Source organism: Lampetra planeri, chromosome 18, assembly GCF_965212315.1.
Source record: "Lampetra planeri chromosome 18, kcLamPlan1.2.h2, whole genome shotgun sequence".
Lineage (NCBI taxonomy): Eukaryota > Metazoa > Chordata > Hyperoartia > Petromyzontiformes > Petromyzontidae > Lampetra > Lampetra planeri.
This window is the reverse complement of record NC_136124.1, coordinates 7663408-7684841: the sequence shown is the minus strand read 5'-3', so window position 1 is coordinate 7684841 and position 21434 is coordinate 7663408. Positions and strand designations below refer to the sequence as shown.

The following is a 21434-nucleotide window of genomic DNA, read 5'->3' as shown; positions in this document are numbered from 1 at the left end:
CTCGCCTCACCTTGACCCCGCGGATGCGGAACTCGGCCAGAGCGCGGCTCATCTTCTTGGCGGCGGACGGCTGGTCCTTGCCCTGCGCAATCACCTTCACCAGCAGCGAGTCGTAGTGTGGCGAGATGACGGCGCCCTGGAACGCCGACGCGCTGTCCAGCCGGATCCCCATGCCCTCGCCGCTGCGGAACACCTGCACCCGAGGCGGCGGCGTCGTCGCAACCGGCAAAGGCGACGTCAATTCCCGGCCGCGGCTGACATCAGGGGCGAGTGACACGTGAACTGGTTCTGGGCGTGCTCCCCACCCCTTCACCAACCCGCACTCGCCAGCGTGGTGAAGTATGATCAACCCACCCCCGTGACTGATAACGGTGTTCGAGGGAGTCCTTCATCCAGCAGTGGACTTAAAAAGTTCTTAATCGCTATTCAATTACATCTCAAGTGCCTAAAGAAGAATTTATTTCCCTCTACCTACGACTACACAATAATCAGAGACATAGACATTTAAAAACCAAATGTTTTTTTTTACTGAAAAAGGAACACGCGGAAGTGCACAATGACGACGGTGCTGAGAAACAGGACAGGGGGGCGGATTGGACAGCATTAGACGCAAGCCAGAGACGCCCCACGCTGACCGTGAACAAACGTAATTGGGCTTGGTGCCAAACGCGTCGCGAGCGGCACACGCACCTCGATGCGGCCGGTGTCCGGCTGGAACCCGCGCGCCGGGTCCTCGGTGGTGACGCGGCACTGGATGGCGCAGCCATTGATGCGGATCGTGTCCTGGTGCAGGCCGAGGCTGGGCAGGCTGCGCCCCTCCGCGATGTGGATCTGTGAGTGCACCAGGTCCACGCTGCCGGCGGACACGTGACGACAACGACGACAGTGAGAGCAGCAGAGGTTGGCCGGCGCAGAAGAGAGTCGGGCAAGGTCAACGGGCCTCAGAGGTGGTGTGTGGGAAAAGTAAGATGGAATGGCGGGTGGATGCGAACCATTGACGCGAATAATCGATTTTTGCACACACAGTTTGATGCGTGAGTCTCGAGCAGAGGCCTCGATTGTCATCCACAGATCGCAACGTCTCGAGTGACGATGGCCGTGGCAGAGGTGGTCGTCCTCACCCGGTGATCTGCTCCGTCACCGTGTGCTCCACTTGCAGCCGAGAGTTCACCTCGATGAAATAGTGGCGGCCACTCTTGTCCAGCAGGAACTCCACGGTGCCCGCGTTCTCGTAGCCGACCTGCGTGTGGGACCAGAAGACAGGACGCGTCACGTGACGACCGACGCCAAGCACCACAACAACAACCACCACAACAACAATCAACACAACCACCGCAACAACCGTCGTCAAGGCCGTCGCCATCGACACCGAAGTGCGATCGCTCTCACGACTCACACGCCGCCACGCGGCCAGCGCCAAGCCCTGCTGCAACCCTTGACACGAAAGCAGACGGGCCTGAGTCACGACTCGGAGGGGGCTTCTCTGGGATCCCAGGTCACGTCCGTGGTCAACTTAGTCCCCCTTCGAAGCGGCCACGCGAGCGAATCGCGAACACGCCGGTCCCACTCGATCCCTATCCCCGTGCGAGTAAACACACACACTTACACCCGTACACACACATAATGACAATCGCCATTCACCACGAAGTGGCAGTTATGTCACCACAGCGCTTGCGCCAGGCTACTTTAAGGCCACGTGGAGTGTCGAACACCCGCTGGGAGGAGGTCACGGGACAGACCCAGGTGCCATGGGTTGACCGACTGAGATGACTGGCAGATGCACCACCTGTGCCCGCTACTGTGCCAACTCGCTGTGTTTTTTCCGCCTGGTGCTCCGCTCGTTGTTGCGAGCGTCGCTCCTTTGCCCTCCGTTACACCCGCACACACAAGTAAACACATGCACACTGCAGAGTCGCCAAAGGGGGCGGCTTGCGCATCGCTCGCCCGCCCGCCCACCTGCTTAGCCAGCTTGACGGCGTCGTTGGTGAGACGCTCGCGCATGGATGGGTCGAGGTTGGCGCCCGGCGCGATCTCCACCACCTTCTGGTGGCGACGCTGGATGGAGCAGTCGCGCTCGTACAGATGCACCACGTTGCCGTACTTGTCGCCTGTCCCGCGGCAGGGAGGCGGAATCCGGCAAACGTATGATCATCGTCATCACCGAATTACTATCGTACATAGAGAGTGGACCAGTGGTGCGCCCAGCCACCGAGAGTGCAATGTACTAATATAGTATGTGTGAATCACGTACAATTTTACATTTCGGAAAAATCTCAAAAATGGTCTGTGGCAAAAACATGGCCCCCTCCTCCTTCATGGTGCACCTCTTCGTTCCCCCTCCCCCTCTAAAATCTCCACCGTGGGCCGCAGCGTTGCTCGGCGGCACCTTACCCAGGATCTGCACCTCGATGTGCCGCGGCTTCTCGATGTACTTCTCAATGAAGAGCGAGCCATTGCCAAACGCAGCCAGCGCCTCCGAATACGCCCTCTGGAACGACTCCTCTAACTCCTGCGTTGGTCAGTGTGGGAGGGAAGAGAGGGAGGGGGGAGGGGAGGGAGGGGAGGGAGGGGAGGGAGGGAGCTACAGTTAATAATATCATCCACCATGGAGATGAAGCGATGGTGTTGACTCGTGCGTGGGTGCTGGGTGGATTCCTGCATTGCAGAACCACGGGGGATGGTGGCGACTTGGGGTGGTCTTCATCCAGCAATGGACTGCTTGTGGCTGCTGCTGCTGATAATGAATCCACACTGCATTGTAATTGAGGACGGTTTTCAGGCGAGCGGAACTTGCCTCGTAGCTGCGGACGACGCGCATGCCGCGGCCGCCGCCCCCGAACGCCGCCTTGAAGATGATGGGGAAGCCGTAGGTCTCGCAGAAGTGGCGCGCCTCGACCAACGAGACGACGGGCTCCTCCGTACCCGGCACCACGGGCACGCCTGCGCCACCACGTGGCCGCACACGGGGAGTTACGGGGTGAGCGGGGGGTCCGCGTGCCGGAGAGTACAACTTGTGCGGCCAAGTGGGTGAGATGTATAAAGTCCACGCGTAACGCACGTCGCTAGCTCTGGTCGCCGGGTTCACAGCGCAGTGTGCAGACAGCTGTGCTATGAACCCGGCTTTGTTAATATCAATGGGCAGTGATATCTGGATGGGTGCGTGGGTGGGTGTATGGATGAGCAGGTGGGCACGGAAGTTTCGTGAGCGAGCGACTGGTCGAATCGCGAGTCTGTGAGTGAAAGGCTGCCACCTTGTGGGAAGCAGCGGTGAGCGCGCTGCGCTACGAAGCCGGCGAATCCGAGCTCGATTCTCGCTCACGGCCAAACCAGTGGCACATATCTGAACCGGTCCTGATCCTCCCCTACGTCGGACTCGGCCTCATATGAGTACCTGGTGCGGTGCGTCAACATGGGGAGACAAAGGCGGCCGGGGCGTGATGCTGGCCACCCACCCCCCTCGTGTGCCGTGCCGTCCTTCACAGCTGCTCCTAGCATCAGCACTTACCCCAACAGTCCGTGAAGGCTACACGGGGGATCTTTGTCGTCATCACGCAGGGTGGGGGGGGCGGGGGGGGTAAGAGCGCTCGCTCGCTCACCTGCGCTGAGGGCGATGGCGCGGGCCTCCACCTTGTCGCCCATCTGCCGCACCACCTCGGGGCTGGGCCCGATGAAGCGGATGTCGGCGTCGAGGCAGGCTTGCGCAAAGTCGGATCGCTCCGACAGGAACCCATAGCCGGGGTGGATCGCGTCCACGGCGTTTTCCTGCAGACACGGCGGCGTCAGCGGTGCACGTGGTCTTGCATTGCACGCGACGATTCCGACTCGCGATACCATCAGTTTTCGCGACGTCGTGGTTATTTGGAAGACGATATCGATATAATCAGCGTATCGCGCGATTGCTTCGGGAAATTTGATTTCGCAGACAATTTTCGCGAACTCACGTTCCAATAACCTTGTATTTGCGATTATAAATTCGGTGGTGTCGTGTTTTGCGCTCTGCCATACTTCTCGTGAGAATACAGATAACGTTTGAAGTTATTTGAATGCAGTTCACTCAACATGAGACTGCCATACGTTCCTAATCATTTGTTACAATGCACGTGCTGTCAGTAACATGTGACATCAATTATTTAATTAACTTTCACAGGAGTCAAATGGTGAGCTATTTATTTTTCTGTTGTTTTACAAATATAAGTCAGAAAATGAGACGTTTTTTTCAAGTAAAACTATGAACTATTACGATATTTTGCAAAGCGGACGATAATCATATTATTTTATGGCGGACCTTATAGCTAACGATGCACCGTAATAACCACAGTAACGCCGGGCATGCCCGCACCACGCGGCCAGCGAGTCAAAGGGGTAATGCGTCGGGGAGTAAAGGGTCATCGCAATACGATCGCCGAGGGCTCCGACGACTCTCGCCTGCAATGCGTTAGGGGTTTATCTCGACCTCTACTCGTCGCAAACAACTCACGGGGAACGGGTGTTTTGTCGAGTTCGATTCGAATTTCAGTCGTGCTCCATTGCACGCTTGTTAAATTACCTCCGTGGCATCAGCGAAGAGGACTCGAGTGCCAAATCGCTTTGAGCAGAAACTCGCAGAGTTCCGTGGAAAAAAAATATTTTTCGATTTAAAGCTTTCGTGACTGCAGGGATTCATCTTCTTGGTTCTTTCGGTAAAGTCACGTAGAAGGGAAGTAATAAAATAATACAATTAAAACATAATAAAATAATTCTCACGACGTTTCGGCCACAACGCAAGCAGCCGTCCCTCAGCTGATTATTTTATTACTTCCCTTCTACGTGACTTTACCGAAAGAACCAAGAAGATAAAAAAAAATATTGACAGCATTCTTCTCGCTAGCCCGTTGACTTTAGCAGCTGGGGGGGGGGGGGGGGGTGGGTTCGTGGACCACGCATATGCTCCAGCGCTGCGGACTCGAGGGTCGGTGGGGGTGACGCAGGTTTGGGAAATGCCCGAGAAGTGCTGGAGGCAGCAGTTCCGCAAGCGGGTTCATGAACCAATCTTTGTTGTCCTTTGAATGTTATCCCTTTGTACTTGTTCTTTTTTTGTCCGGGTGCTCGAGTTTACTCCAAACGCAGATTTAGCATCTGAACGCGAGCACATCTCAGGACCCGTTGAATACAGGAATTTTTTTGCAACTGCATGTGTAGAAATATATTTTTGAATAAAATCTAAATATGCAAACAAAAATATAACCACCTTCGCCATTAACACCATCCCATAAGAAAGATATGTGCGTAAAAAATTAATGCGTTTCAGGCAATGCCCCTTCTTCAGTCGAGAGGGCAGCCAGATTGGAGATTGGAGCCAGCACTTTACAGTGGGGCGTGTTAAAATTGACGGTTAAACCCGACAAAAGTTGACAAATGTGGAACAAAAGTAAAATTCTCACATGGGATTTGAATAAATGAATACAAAAGTGAACAGGTCAGACGTCTCATTTACAGGATCGTAAATAAATATTTTGAGGCCCCCCTCGATAAATGAATCAAGACATTATTTGTATTGTTATTTGTGGTATCACAGAGGGTTGTCGCATGAAAGTGTAAAACCCACAGAGGCTGCAGAAATGTCTCTGTGAGATGGAGAATGATTTACAGGTTGGCATCAATCATTGCCGGGGCAGCCTCATGCCACTGACAGGGCCCTACCACAGTTGGCTGGATGCACCAATGTCACAACAACAACAACCACCGCCATCACCAGAGCAGTTCCATAAACTGGGCCACCTCACAGCCAACATTTCATAATCATCTCAATAAAACAATACCGAATGGGAAGTGTCACTTTGAAGGGGATGATCTTAGCTTCTGAAGATAAGGCTCAGTTATGGAACAAGTCAATGGTTTGACACTTGCACGAAACTGAATGCGCCATCACCATCCCAGCGTGCATGGCAAGGTCAGTTCGTCGGAGTACCATTTGCATCACCAGCAGAACCACCAGCGTCATAGCCAGGGCACTCCATGCCCCAGCGCGCTATGTCGGTATACGAGCCGATGGTATCGGTGTCATAAGCAGCGACTTCGGCAATGTGTAATCAGGGACACTTGCATAAAAGCATAATTCCATGTAATTGTCAGCAGAGATCACAATAACAAAAAGCGACTGGTGCCAAGTGGGGAGACGTGACGAGCAGATGCCTGCGAGATTGAGGCGGTGGGGGGGGGAGACGCATCCCGAGGACGGATGGTGAACATGTGGGACGGTGGGTTCTGCGGGCGGGCGTAGGAGTCACGTGACCCAGAGGCAGGGCAGCGGTGAGCAGGAGAGACAGGATCAAGGAGGGTATGGCCAGCGTTGGTCTCGGGCAGCAGGTCGAGGGGGCAAAGTGGAGAATGAGGGTGAGGAGCGGCGCCACCGACCCCGTGTGCATGGGGCCAGGCGACGAAGAAGAAGATCACAACAACAGCATGATGGGCGAAATTAATGGACGTCTGTTTTTGCTTTACAAGACTCTGCGGAGCTACGCGCGGTCGGAGCCTGTCGTGGACCTAACCAGCGATGCGTTTAGGAGATTTGGGATTCATATGAATATCGGGAACACACAAGAAAAGCTAAAAAAATGTAACATGCCAAAAATTAGCAAAGAAAATTCCCTTCAAATTACTCAATTGAAGTTATACACAGCAACAATGCCCTCTCTGCTGCAACAACTTTGCAGGATCCTCCTGACAGAGAGTCTTAAAGACTCGGTGAGGATTTCCCTGGGCAAGCAAGCGTAATTGTAATAAATAAATAACTCCTGTGACTAGCTATGATGAGGAGCTAATAAAACAGCAGGGTGTGAAAATGTCAAAACGCTTTCTCAAAGGGCCTTAGCCGAGATTACCCATGACCACCGTTACTGTGCGCACACACGTGTGTCTGTGTGGGGAGCGGCGGTGCAACGGTTAGCGTAGTGCGCTACAAACCTGGTGACCAGAGTTCGATTCCCACGCACAACCAATAACAGTGGAGAATATTTAAACTGGTCCTGAGCCTCCCCCCTAGGTCGACTCGGCCTCAAATAGGTACCTGGTGCAGGGTTTAAAAATCGCCATGAAGGAAACAAAAGGCGTCCGGGCGTGGTGCGGGCCACCCACCCCCTCGTGTGCCGTGCCGGCCTTCGTAGGTGCTCGCTAACAGCACAGTCTGTTACAGGCTATACGGGGGATCTTTGTCATTGTGCGGCTCGGCTGTTTACCGAGGCCGTGCCTTTCATTCGACCGATATCGCCTTTCAATTGCGTTACCCAAGCTAGCTCCACTTATTATTTAATCTGCTCCAGACCAAAGCGAACTAAGCGGAGGGAGCCCTCTCCGTTGCTCTTCATACACAGAGATGTTTACCACAATCGCATCACGATATCATAAAACAAACAGGGCCTGTAAACAGCAGGTCTAGGGTCTCTCAAACGTAATTCACAAAACAAATGTGGCACAAAGGCGGACACTCTGGCACAGAAAGTCCCAGAGTCAACAAGACGGTCCTGTTCCCCACTCCCACCCCAAGCAAACAAATACCAGAAATGTCCTTTATGCAGCAGCGTCTCACGAAGCCTCAGACTCGTTTTCATGAGGGTCCTACGTTCATTAGGCGGTTTGACCGGGTCCATTAACGTATGCACATATGTTGAACTTCTTTCACACCGTACGTAGCCAACCGTGCTAATCGGAGGTGCGGGAGAGTTTGGCTCCACGGAGGGAGGAATCCAGAACACGGAGACAAAATCCGCCATGCATACAGACCCTCTCTGCGTTGAAGGTCAACGCAGAGAGGGTTCGTGACCTCGGGCTCCACTGCACGGTCCTGACCCATGCAGCCTAGTGGGGCGCTCAGGGCTGTAAAGGGGGAGGAGATTGGCACCACCTCAACACTCACGAGAGCAGGAACTCACTTTGACACCAACGGAAACAAATAGAAATCGGGGCAAAAACCAACCACATTACAGGATGAATCAAAAAGATCAAACCCACATAAATCAACAAAAAATAAAATAAGATTTCCCGTAACAGACATCCGACTCAGCTCGCGCCAGCGACCACGACCTCTGACCTGCGCCACGCGGATGATGTCGGGGATGTGCAGGTAGGCGGCGACGGGCGCCAGGCCCTTGCCGATGAGGTAGGCCTCGTCCGCTTTCTGCCGGTGGACCTGCCCGTTGTCCTGCTCCGAGTACACGGCCACCGTGCGGATGCCGAGCTCCGTGCACGCGCGGAAGACTCGCGTCGCGATCTCCCCTAGCGCCACGACGCAAACAAAACACAAAGTCAGCGGGGTCGTCGCCCGTTAACCCCCACCAGCCCCCCCCCGCCGCCCCCTTCCACGTCCGAGTCTCGACTCGTAACGCCAAATGTGGGGATGAGCGTGTTTTCCCCGTGGCCGCAGTGGCATTTTCTCCGGGTCCTCCGGTTTTTCCCTCCACATTTAGAATCAACGTCACGCGTTCAGAGTATTTGGCTGCTCTACATTTTCACGTGATGATAAGCCACTTCGTTGAACAATCATTTGTAATCAAGTCGCCTCTGAAAAAGGGCTATATAGCTCAGTGGGCCTTACCTGGTAAAATTAAAAACTTGTTTCGTTTCGTTTATGAGCGACTTTATTATTTGATTATCGATAAGCTTGTGTACCCAGGGAAGCCTCACCGAGTCTCAAGGAGGGTCTTGCCAAGTTTTCGCAGTACGGGTGGCTGCTGACATGTGTGTGATCCCAAAGGAGAAATTTGCAGGAATTTTTTTTTCAACGTCGGGATGTTTGGCCAATACCAGTTACCATGTGTGCTTTATTTAGCTTGAACATGCGATGACTTCTCAGACACACTCATATGCATCGCCAGTCTCAACTAATTTAATTACTCTATTACGACTACATGCGCGATTGCTACAGCTAGAGTACATTCTAGATGAGCCGGTGCACCATTGAATTATTTACCTTTGTTATTTATTTACAAGTTTAGCTTGTGGTGTCATGGCCATTGTATGAAAGTCTACCGAGTTAGTTACAGATCTTCACACGCTCGTGTCAACACGTGTTAGGCAAACCTGTGTAACGTCACCCCCTGGACACCATTGCGATTGAGATGTTCCATCTCTGGGGGTTTTACAGGCGACACATTTTCATCAATGAAAGGAATGAAAGTGGAAGGCAGCTAAAATAGTGGCGACGTACGGGAAAGCTCCATGGCGTCGCACGTACGGTTCCTACCTCGCTGTGCGTGGTACAATTCTAAGTAAAGCACAGGGTGATTGACGATAAGGCACTCACCTCCTCGATCACCCCCGGGCGGTCAACCTCACCCCTTTGTCACTCTTCTATTGCTACTACCTACCATCGTTACTGTTCCTGTGAACTTCACTCAGACTCCTCAACCCACGTCGATCGTCTCATCCACCACACTGCAGGTCACAACAATACACTCACCGACTAACCCACCTGCTAACTCACTCACTCACCCACCCACCCACTCACCCACTCACCACACTCCAGGTCACCTCATTCCTCTTTCTGCTTCTTCACTCACAATAATACACTTTGGATTTCCCTCCCATTATCGTATCTTCTACCCCAAGCTCTTACAATTGAATAACCTTGCTCAACTCAAGAAAATGCATGACACTCTATCCATTGCAACTTTGCTAGTGCCGCTTGTTGCTGGCCACGTGACGTTTTGGAGCCGCGTTTATACATTCAGATTTTTTATAACAAATCAGCGATGGAGCGCCGTCCCTCACCTCGGTTGGCGACGAGCACTTTCTTGATGGGCTTGTGCACGCTGTCGAGCGGCTCGCTGCTGTACTGCCGCGTCTGGCCCGGCACCCGGCACGCTGCGAGCCTCCGCAGGCACCGGCCCCGCAGGCCGCCACTCACCACTCCCACTTGAAGCATGGCTCCCTGCGGCACACGACGCGGTTGGGATCACGGCGCGGTTGGGATCACGACGCGGTTGGGATCGCGACGCGGTTGGGATCGCGACGCGGTTGGGATCGCGACGCGGTTGGGATCACGACGCGGTTGGGATCGCGACGCGGTTGGGATCGCGACGCGGTTGGGATCGCGACGCGGTTGGGATCGCGACGCGGTTGGGATCACGGCGCGGTTGGGATCAGGACGCGGTTGGGATCGCGACGCGCTTGGGATCAGGACGCGGTTGGGATCACGACGCGGTTGGGATCACGGCGCGGTTGGGATCAGGACGCGGTTGGGATCACGACGCGGTTGGGATCAGGACGCGGTTGGGATCGCGACGCGGTTGGGATCGCGACGCGGTTGGGATCACGGCGCGGTTGGGATCAGGACGCGGTTGGGATCGCGACGTGCTTGGGATCAGGACACGGTTGGGATCACGACGCGGTTGGGATCACGGCGCGGTTGGGATCAGGACGCGGTTGGGATCACGACGCGGTTGGGATCAGGACGCGGTTGGGATCAGGACGCGGTTGGGATCAGGACGCGGTTGGGATCAGGACGCGGTTGGGATCAGGACGCGGTTGGGATCGCGACGTGCTTGGGATCAGGACGCGGTTAGGATCATGACGCGGTTGAGATCACGACGCGGTTGGGATCACGACGCGGTTGGGATCACGGCGCGGTTGGGATCACGACGCGGTTGGGATCACGACGCGGTTGGGATCACGACGCGGTTGGGATCAGGACGCGGTTTGGATCGCGACGTGCTTGGGATCAGGACGCGGGGTTTTGGAACAGTGTCCGGATACCCGGGCGCCAGGGGTCCGGGACGGACGCGAGGGATTACGCGGCAAGGCGGGGGGGGACTCGATGGAGGGAGGCCAGAAGGGAAAGTGGCTGCAGTGGAGTTGTTGGAGATATTGGCTGTGGCACAAACCACTTGCCCCGGGTGGGCGCAGAATAGGGGAGGAGGAGGGCCGATTAGCGATAAGGGCATTGGAGTGGTCTCCACGAGGCTGGCCACCAAGGGGAAGAGAAGACCTAAGTAGGAGCACGTGATGGTTGGAGGGTGTTCAAGCGGACCTTGCAGGTCACGTGTCAACTGCGCAGCCGCTGTTGGGGAATCTGTTGGGAGGGGGGGAAAGCATTGACGAAGTGTGGTGGCATCGATGGATTCGGTCAACATGGCTTCTTGATCTTGATCAGTACAGTTACAGTACAACGTGGATTCATACGGCATCTACATGCGACGGCGTCTCAACGCGCTGCACATAAACAGTGGGCAAGTTTACTTTGAACGGAGAAAGAGACGGAGCCGTAGACAGAGCATACAAACAGAGGACTGGAGCCTGAAACTGAAAACAGGGGCATAGGAGCTTATGACTATGAGGGCAGCAGAGGAGTTTGAGCGACCTCCCACTGTGCAAAAGTTGACTCGAGGTGAGTGTAGTGAGCTGAGAGGGGGAGAGACAGGATAACTCATGGAGGAGAGTCGAGTGAGAGAGAGGGGAGAGGTTTGAGAGTGAGATGAGAGGGGAGGGGGTGGGTGGAGTTGCCGTATGCTTGCGCAGGAGCGCACAGAGTTTTTTTAAAATCTTTGAGTGGATGTTTTATTGAATCCATGAGTGGATGTTGTTTTTATTTTCTTTGACATCAATGCCACGGTGGCTGGCCCAACTTGGGTCAAAGCTTCGATCCTTCTGGCACCACAGTCGCGGAGATTAAGTATCGACCGTTGGATCACACGCACAGCTCCCATCGATTATAAAAGGCAAAAGGGACCCGTTTTCACTCTCGGCTAAGTTGAACCGAACGACCTTTTTAATTAAATATTAAAAAGTACGATCTTTTTTTTTAGTAAAGAAAAAAGTACGATCTTTTTTTCAAATTAAATATAAAAAGTACTATATTTTTGTATTAAATATAAAAAAGTACGATATATTTTTAATCAAATATAAAAAGTACGATCCTTTTCGACAATTTAATCCTGCCTGTAATCTGAATCGTGTCACGAGACTGAGTGTGCATTCAGATCCCTCGCTAGAACACTGCAACCCTGCCCTGTTAGAGAACGGACCGTGGAAGCGGGTGCCGTAGAGCTACCTGTGAAATCTCAAGTGACCTCTGGTCGACACAAGCAGAGGGCAGTACTTTTCCATCTGCTCTGCCACGGAGAGGAATGTTCATTCTAGATTTGAAGCTTTCGTGACTGCAAGGATTCATACTCTTAGTTCTTTCGGTAAAGTCACGTAGGTTACCTACGTGACTTTACCGAAAGAACTAAGAGTAGGAATGTTCATCACGTGACAGTGACACTCATAATGTTTTTAAAAAAAAATTCTCACTGCTGGAATTTACCCAAATTAAGTGCACAATCAAACTGAATGTGATTTTGTGCGTGTGCGTGTGCAGTGATTGGAGACCAGGCTGAGATCATCGACTCACGAGACTTGAGAACGTGGTGAGATAAAAAAAAGAATCACAGGCGGCTGCAACCTGGATTTAAACCCAGGTTCGGAGCGGTGCATACTCGGCTGAGCTGCCCGGCCACCGCCAATGAAAGCCCTCTTGATGCACGAGCACCAATTAAAAACTTGGCCAACACGTTCCGGGGCACTGCGATGAACGCGTAATCACAAAGTCACCGACGGGTTTTATTTTTCTTTCTGTGCTCGAGTGTCGAGCCACACGGCGTTTCCGCTCAGGAACACGTGGCATCGCAGCGGTCAACGCGAACGTGCCTGAATGAACTCGCTGGGGGGGCCGTGTGACGGGCGGAGAGCCCACGCGCGATCGCTGCGGGGTCACCGCGTGCTCCACCCCAGGGCCGCAAGACTCGCGCTCCGAGCTCGGCGCTCTGCACTCGGCGTTCCGAGCTCTGCGCTCCGTGCTCAGCACTTCGGGGATTGTCATAATGTAATGGGTGTGCATATACGCCCCAAGCGACAAACAGCTTGCATAATCGCGACACATACTCAAAACTACACAGAGTAACGTGACGAGTAGATACATGCTTCTTTATTTTGGAAAAACAAGCCTTGCTACTGATAGCAGTGACGCTTATATAAGGGTTGCCCCGGGTGTTGGGAAAATTATGTTGTGACTTTAAAACCTTACGTTGTTTATTTTATAATTTCTTAATAGAGGCTAGGACAGAAGAGACTTGCACAGAGACCCAGAGACTTACATAGAAACCCATAGCCTTACGCAGAGACCCATATACTTATATAGAGACCCATAGTCTTACATAGAGACAGATAGATTTACACAGAGACCCAGAGACTTACTTAGAGAGCCAATGACTTACTTAGAGACCATAGACATAGAGATCACAGACAGATATAGAGACCCAAAGACGAGCATACAACACAATGTGGATTTATAGGCAGAGGAGAAGCAGAAGGGCTTGAGCCTGGATTTAATGGAGTCTACAGCACGGACGGCTAGGGGAAGGGAGTTCCAGACTACTGGGGCACCAGAGAACACAAACGACCTTCCACGGAGCGAAGGTTCACCGGCAAAGCCTTGCCAGGGCCTGTCCTCTTGTCAGGTCCGCCAGAACGAGACAAAGAGCTCAGCTGAATAACGCAAAGAGGAGTCACGCTGGGGCCCTGGGCTCCTCTTCAGCACCTGGACAGCGTCACGAGGGGCCACCAGCCAGGGACAGCCGTGCTGCTATTTGTATCACGCCATTTACCGACGACCCGGTCCGTTTTCCAGCCACGTTCAAAACGCTGATGTCAAACCACAAGTGCTCATGAGCATCATAGAGCACGGCTCCCACCCCCCACCCCCCGCCCCCGCCCGCCCCCCCCAGGCTGCCAGACTCCCCCTGGGCAAGTGGCTGCCTCTAAACGCCGAGATAAACAGCGGCGACTCGTCTCCGATGTTAAAGATGCGGAGCCAGGCGGCGGAGTCCAACCGGGACGCCGGTACGTCTCGGTGACGCGGTGCTACGCGAGGCGACGCGGTGCCACATGAAGCGACGCGGTGCCACATGAAGCGACGCGGTGCTACGCGAGGAGACGCGGTGGCACGCGAGGCGACGCGGTGGCACGCGAGGCGACGCGGTGCTACGCGAGGCGACGCGGTGGCACGCGAGGCGACGCGGTGGCACGCGAGGCGACGCGGTGGCACGCGAGGCGACGCGGTGGCACGCGAGGCGACGCGGTGCTACGCGAGGCGACGCGGTGGCACGCGAGGCGACGCGGTGGCACGCGAGGCGACGCGGTGGCACGCGAGGCGACGCGGTGGCGCGCGAGGCGACGCGGTGGCGCGCGAGGCGACGCGGTGGCACGCGAGGCGACGCGGTGGCACGCGAGGCGACGCGGTGGCACGCGAGGCGACGCGGTGGCACGCCGGGGCAAGGGAGTGGGGGGGGGCACAGCGAGGGCAGGAGGAGTCGAGAGAGGACGCGGCAGGCGGAACGGAGGGCAGTGGAGCCACCGCTGGTGGGACCTGCCGACGGCCCATTGGAGGGTGGGCACTCCACCCATTGGAGGGTGGGCTCGCCACCCATTGGAGGGTGGGCACTCCACCCATTGGAGGGTGGGCTCGCCACCCACGCGGGGACGGCCCCTGGACATGGCCCGATGGCACGCATCTCTCTCTCACGCCTCGTCCCATCCTGGCCCGAGGTCGTGAACCCATCGTGCCGTGCCAACGCCCGGCCCCCGCCGCCCCCGCCCGCCCTCCCCCCGTCGACGTCGCAAGCCCATCACTGCGGTGGTTATCGAGTGTGCAGGCGGTGCAATTGCACAGGGGAAACCCGCACCGGGATCCGCGGGTCGGATGGGACCAGGTGCTAGGCTACGAAGAGAGGTTTACTGGACACGTGCAGAAACAAGCTTCATAGCTCGTTGGATTCCTCCCGCAGTCTAAGTAAAGATTCTGGTTCTGGTTAAATTGGACAGGGTGCGGTGGGGGCCCATCTCATCCCCAGAGACTTTCACCTCAACAATCTGAGGACATTCTCCCACAGCGTCCGACGCAGCCCTGCGGTCACCGACAATGACATCTACAGCGGCATTCTTCGCTGAAGTGCCAATTGGATTGTGATTGCTTACAAGTGACGCAATTGCAATTTCGACGTGACGCCAGGTTCGGTGCGATGGCACCAGGAGGGAGCCGGGCTGGACAGCCGTGCCCTGCAAACGGCGCACGTGCCCCGCTTTGCCAGCTTTTAAATTCATCAAGGGGCTATTAATAAATACACAGGGCGAGGTTACGGACTTTCTCCGATAGGATAACCCGGTAGGTTAATGAATTACCCTATCTGGACAAACAACCCCACAGCAGCTTCCAGTCTATCATTTCGGACAAACAAATAGGCAGGAAAATAAAAAAAATTCCAGTTTAACGGTTCGTAAGAAAAATAAAATCCCAATAAGTCCAACGACGGGGCAGCACCAAGCCCATATTGATTCTCCACCCCCCCACCCCACCATTCGCTGCAAGGATCAATGCCTTTGTTCCTCTTTAGCTACCGCCGTCTCATCCTACGTTCTGTTTCACAACGGCCTCCTCCTCGTCAAGGCCCCCTCAACCACCGCCCCTCCCCCCCCTCGAGTGTCTCCAACCTGACGAGGCCATCGTCGTCGTTGCTCCGTCGCGGCGCCGGTCGTCCCCTCGGCTGCCGCCGCACGGCGCTGTCGGCGGTGTCCTACTGTCGGAATCGGAAGACGTTTCTCTTCTCGAAGTTACCTCCCACGTCCCTGATTGTCCCTTTGTTAAGTTTACATGATGCGCGTTATAAATGTTGGCTACGTAGGGTGCGAAAGAAGTTCAATGCACCGTACACAGCCAATGAACGACAGTGGCCTCCAGAGGCACCGGGGGTCACGTGATATCACCGAGTACAAGGTAAAGTATTCAAATCGAAAATTGGGCCCTTACATGTACAACTCGCGACATTGGATAGCCATCGGCGAACGCGACATCGTCACGCTCACCGACAGCGGGAATATCGCACGAGGAGGTGGGGGTGTCTATCCCGCGCTGCACAGCGGCGACGAGGTTCGATGCGCCAGCCCGCAATAGCAGCAGCAGCACTCTCGCCAATCCCGCGTCTGGTGATCCCGGCAGCAATTGTTTCACGAGCCTGACACTGCTGATGAGGTCCAGGAGATTAAAATCAGTCCACGGTTTATTTGCTTGCTTAAACAAGCGCTGCTGGATAACATTGATCTGGAATGCCAATAATAGACTGATAATAAGAACTCAAAGCGTTTGTCAATAACACCGTGGTCTTAAAAGTAAAAATATATTATAGGTGACGTTTCAGGCAATGGGCCTTCTTCACGGCACAGGGCTGGTGGACTAAACGGGGTCTTTATTTACGCGTGGAGTTAGAATATACTCACGATGGCACGCTTATCGTAACAGAACAGTCCGTTGTATTTACGCTAACTTAGTGATTACGCCATTGTTATTCTTTACTCGTGTTGCAACGGAGCTGGTCGTGGGTCTTTCACCGGGGCACGGCTAACATCACTGACCAGTGCGGTGAAGTGTAGTCGAACTACCTAGATGACGAGCAACGATTGGGGGAAGGCCTTCGTCCAACAGTGGAGTTGCAAAGGGCTGTAAATATCCTTACGGGCAATGTAGAAATGTGGTTCTTGTTTACGACGCCATCAACAACGAAAACGAATATCGCAGTTTTCGTGACTGCAGGGATTCATCTTCTTGGTTCTTTCGGTAAAGTCACGTAGAATGGAAATTATATAAAATAATACAAATAAAACATAAAAAAAATTTTATTATGTTTATTTTTATTATTTTACTATTTCCATTCTACGTGACTTTACCGAAAGAACCAAGAAGGATAATATCACAGTATTTTTACAATCGTGGCACAGAAGCTGCAAGCTGTTTGCATGGCACCGTATCCGCGTGTCGTATACATTTGTTCTAGGGGACAGTTGGGGTTTCTGGATGGGCCGAGAAGCTGACCTCAGGTCAACTGGAGAAGAATGTGGACAGAGACCCTGTGGGGTGTGTCGGGATTCTGCAATTCCTCAAACTCAGAGGCAACACTTTCCACATTCCTCAGCTCACTCCACCTGCACCGAGATAAGCTCAATGTGAATCAATTAAAACAATCGTCATTTTGAAAAAGTCTTTAGAAACGTAAATTGTACTTAGTTCAATACATATCCTGTGCTGAACTTAAGATGAATCTCTTCTTATCTATGGCTGACTGCGTCTATTAAACTGATACGGTGTGCCCACCGCTTCTGTACAGCGTCTTTGATTAATTATATTGCACGGACTCAACAGAGACACCCAAGACTCGCACGCATCCAGAGACCCATCGACCTGCAGTGACCTACGAGTGCCTCTCTAAAAAGCAAAAAATCCTCCACACGCACCGTGTCAACACGGTATACCTGGGACGGTGTCGACACGCTGTGTAAATCCACATTGTATCCCACACGGACGCCTTTTAAACGTACATCAACTGCGCACTGTTAAACACGTCGGCTTCCACGAACAAACTTCAAATCTAGAAAAAAAGTATTCCGCGAACAACATCATCCATAATACAGGTTTCTTTGGTTTTGGGTTAAATCGCGTACAAGATATATACGCGATCTAACCCAAAAAACCTGTATTATGAACTGCGCACTGCTGGGCGCAAGATGCGAAAGAGCTTCAAGGGGTTCCACTCAGCCCGCATTCCATGAGCAACCCAACCTAAAAAAACCACAACCCCTCTACCCGCAAACCAACGCCTTGGCGTGAACTCAAGCGCTGGCAACGACGACCCAAGAAAGTGCGGCACGGGGGCGGACTTTACGGACACCTCGAGCCAAGCCGACGATTACCAACAAGGCCACGTGCTCGCGTGCGCGTGAGCAACGACGCTCCGTCACCGCTCCGGGGGTGCGAAGCAACTTCCTCCGGCACCTGGACGGCGAGCCACGCGTCGCGTTCCACGTGTCGCCTCCGAGTCACTTGCCTGCTCGTGTGGTCTCCGTGTACGCCGGACGTCGTCTCGCTCGTAGCTTCGGCGGCGGCGGCGGTGAGCCGGGTGTCTGCACACGGAGCCGGCCACAAGCGATCAAGCCCTGGGCTTTTCTGCGAGATTTGTATGCAACTCCTGAGCGCGAATGAATGGTAGAAACAAGCAGGGCTTGTGCAATCGCTGGAAGCCACACCCTCGCCCTAGCCAATCCAAGCCTCAGCGCCGGGGATGAATTCCTGCCCCACCGCCACCCAGCCAGCCCTGCCCTGCCTGAGGGGCAGGCGCTGCCCCTCTCACGGAGTCCGCCCCCGACGCCACACTCCCCCCCCCCCGCCTTCCACCCAGAGCCCCAGCCACACGCACACACGCGCACACGTCCGAGCGTGGCATTCAACAGCAAAGTGGCCCTGTTTTCAGAATTCTCAATCCCGCCCCCCCCCTCCACCCACTCCATCCCCCAGCCACCCCTCACAGCCACCCCTCACCCACCCACAAAAAAAATTGGGACGCAGTTCACAGTTGGGAAATCTGCTGGGCACGGCTTAAAAAGAAAAAGGCGGCGGTGTCGCTGCTGCTGTTGATTAGCGGCGTCGTTAAGTACGACGCGTTGCACAAAGAGATGGGCCTACATTCTGTTTTCGTTTCAGATAAACGAGCGAGAGGCGAGGAAGCGAAGCACGTTCCCTGTGCTATAAATAAATATATTACTTCTCAGATTTAATTCCAATCGTGCAACGGTCGTCGTGCCACGAGACGAGGGATCCCTTTGGATGATCTCGCACAGCGGTGCAACGCTCTGTGCGAGAGGACGGCCAAAGGAAGCGGTTATCACAGAGCTACCTCCGAGATCCCTTCAAGTGACCTCTGGTCCACACAGCAGCGGGCAGCACTTCCCACCCCCTGTGCATATGAGAGTGAGATTCGTCACGAGACAGTCAAATCAATATTTCATACTCAGGCCTGGAATGTAGCCAACTTAGGTGCAGAATCAGATTGAATGCAGTGTTCTTTTGTGCATTTATCGGTGACCAGGCTGAGACCATAAACTCCACTGGGGAACCCGGGCTTTCAGCGGTGCCATCTCAGCGCACTCGACCTCTGAGCCACTCGGTCACCTGCACGAAGCTCCCTGTGTTAAACAGCTGCCTACTCGGACAACGCAGTCAATAGCTTCTCCACAACGCCGCTCCACGTGCCGACGATAGACGTGACCTTTGCGTGACCTTCGCACATCGCACGCTGGTCTCTTGCGGTCGTAAGCAGCAAGACTTGGATCTACGTCAAGCGTTCGACGTGCGCGCAAGCGGCCAAGACGAGAGCCGTGTCCATCACTCGCAAAGCGCAAACAGACGCAACGCAGATGGCACTCAAACCCGGTCTGGACGGAGGACGGCCCTCAACGCCAGAGCCAGGTAATTCAGGGAGAGGGGCGTCAGCTGCACGGACGCGCTTTGTGCCAGCCGCCCATTCGCATCATGCCACCGCAGAGCACCGAGCCCTCTGCGTCAGCGTCGCACGTCATGTACAAAAACAAAACCCCACAAATGACTGGGCACACGGTGACGCAACAGCCACCTCCCGTCACCGTCACAACAGCAAGCACGGTATCGCGTCCTAAGAGTTATCACCGAGCCTTCTATACCAGTAATGGGGCGTGGCTGTGTCGCGGCGATTAGCGTACGGCGCCATGAGACCAGCCACCAGAGTTCGAATTTATTCCACCTCGCGGGAATACTGCCCTTTCCTACACACCGTGTCGCGGAGAACTGTTCACCGAATTAAACGAATTCCAAATTTCACGTGACGGAATGTTTCTGTGCGTTCACTGTTAATCGGCCAGGAGGCTATCAACTGGTTCCAGCGGAAAACCCAACTTCATCACGGGCGGCCCGAAACCGGGACGCGCATCCCGGATCTGCGCGGCGCCGACCCAGCGAGCATCGTCTGCTCTCGTCACAGTTTCCGATTCTCCGGATTTAGCCCGTCACCTAAAAGCCAAAGAGGTCGAATTTGCAAAACCATAAAAGAGTAATTAGAGTTCATTTGGGGGGGGGGATACTGGGCGAGGGGGGGAAATAAAATTCCCCAAAAAATATTGCCCAAAAATGTTATGCGGAAACATCAGTAAAAACTCATACAACTAACCAACTAAACAGCAGAGAGTCGGCAGTGTTTGTCCTATTAATTGTACCTGGTCCCACCATAGAAATGTGGAATTTACACCACGGGCTTGGGGCTGTAAAAAGAAGACGAGCAATTTCCAATGCTCGTTACGGTGGAAAAACCACTGCATTTATTTTTGATGAACGGTACGTCAAGTTGTAAAGCTTTATTTCTCTTCTAATGATATCGCTCGCAACAGAGGTTGGCTCAACCGAGGATCCAAATTTTGTTCCTCCCCAGCCAGATCCATCCCATCGAGCCGCCGCCACTTGGCACGGACAGGCGGTGCGCGTATCCACAACATCCAAAGAATGTCACGGTAAGAAGTTAAAAGGCCAGCAGAGGTGTGAACAAGCAGTTGCTCCACGAGAGATAGCTCTGGAGCTCCTCCAAAGGGAACTTGCCCAACCTTACTGTTCCATGCTGACAAGCTGGAAGAGGTGGAGTACCCGCACTTTACCCCACCACACACAACTTACCGATCACAGACTAACCGTGGTGAGCCCATTTACACTGCTGGGGGCAGGGACGTCCATAGGCAGTGCGTGGCCCGGGGCAAATCCAACTGTGGGCCCTGCAACGCCTTCAAATGAAGTATTGCCCCCCAAAGCGCGGGGCCCGGGGCGGTCGCCCCAATTCGCCGTGTACCCCCAGGGACGGGCTCTGGATGGGGGGACAAAGGAGGCGCAAGGGATTTAAAAAAAAAGCTTGCCTAATTGTTTCAACTGCCGCGCCGGGAGATTGAATCGAACCGGCGGACCTCTGGACGGCGCGCCCAGCGTGCCGACCGTTACACTTTGGCGGCGGTGAGGCACCGCAACCGACCGTTATTCGTTTGCCTTGAGCACGGCTTGGACTGTGTCCTGTTGCTTTTGTTCGGCTACGAAGGGCATTGTTGACCGGGGCACACCGATTTCCCAATCTGCACTCGGCAATATGAGGAACCGGCAGCACCACTTGGACGACACCGCACGCCGTGACATGCTTCTTTTAAATCCCGGAATAAAAAAAAACAAAGTTAAACAATGACTCCACTTGACACACAAGAGCAGGACTTTCAACGAAACGGCCAAATCCTATCGCCTTGGGGAATTTCGGCCAATCCTATTGCTCCAAAATGTTTAGAAACATGTATTTAAGAGTATTTGGCTGCAATAAATTAACCTTATGGCGGGACCCCGGGGTCCCAGAAGCCCCTGGCTCTCGCATAAACTGCGTCGCGACGTCATCTTATGTCTATTGAAAGCGAACGGTACGGCAATCTATCCCTCCCGACAAGCTCTACACGATGCGATAATCAACGTTTAAAAGTTTTGTTTCTTCTGCGCATTCGTCCTCACTGTGCTTGGACGGCACGACAACAGAATGATCCGCGCCAGGTGG

The 21434-nt window shown here is 54.0% G+C and overlaps 1 protein-coding gene across 2 annotated transcripts in view; it reads right to left on the bottom strand.

Annotated features, from left to right (window-relative positions):
- The window catches only part of PC (pyruvate carboxylase), a 52932-nt gene that overhangs the window by 18244 nt on the left and 13254 nt on the right, over positions 1 to 21434 (bottom strand). The window contains exons 2-11 of one of the 2 annotated variants that reach the window (XM_078602450.1): positions 17879 to 17958; positions 9745 to 9900; positions 8066 to 8250; positions 3597 to 3762; positions 2795 to 2940; positions 2392 to 2509; positions 1957 to 2108; positions 1122 to 1240; positions 691 to 853; positions 11 to 193 (exon numbers count right to left, since the gene is read on the bottom strand). In XM_078602450.1, coding sequence (XP_078458576.1) covers positions 11 to 193; positions 691 to 853; positions 1122 to 1240; positions 1957 to 2108; positions 2392 to 2509; positions 2795 to 2940; positions 3597 to 3762; positions 8066 to 8250; positions 9745 to 9900; positions 17879 to 17958 — 1468 coding nt within the window. Of the gene's footprint in view, positions 1 to 10; positions 194 to 690; positions 854 to 1121; positions 1241 to 1956; positions 2109 to 2391; positions 2510 to 2794; positions 2941 to 3596; positions 3763 to 8065; positions 8251 to 9744; positions 9905 to 17878; positions 17959 to 21434 lie in introns of both variants that reach the window. The other variant, XM_078602451.1, reaches the window with a different exon arrangement.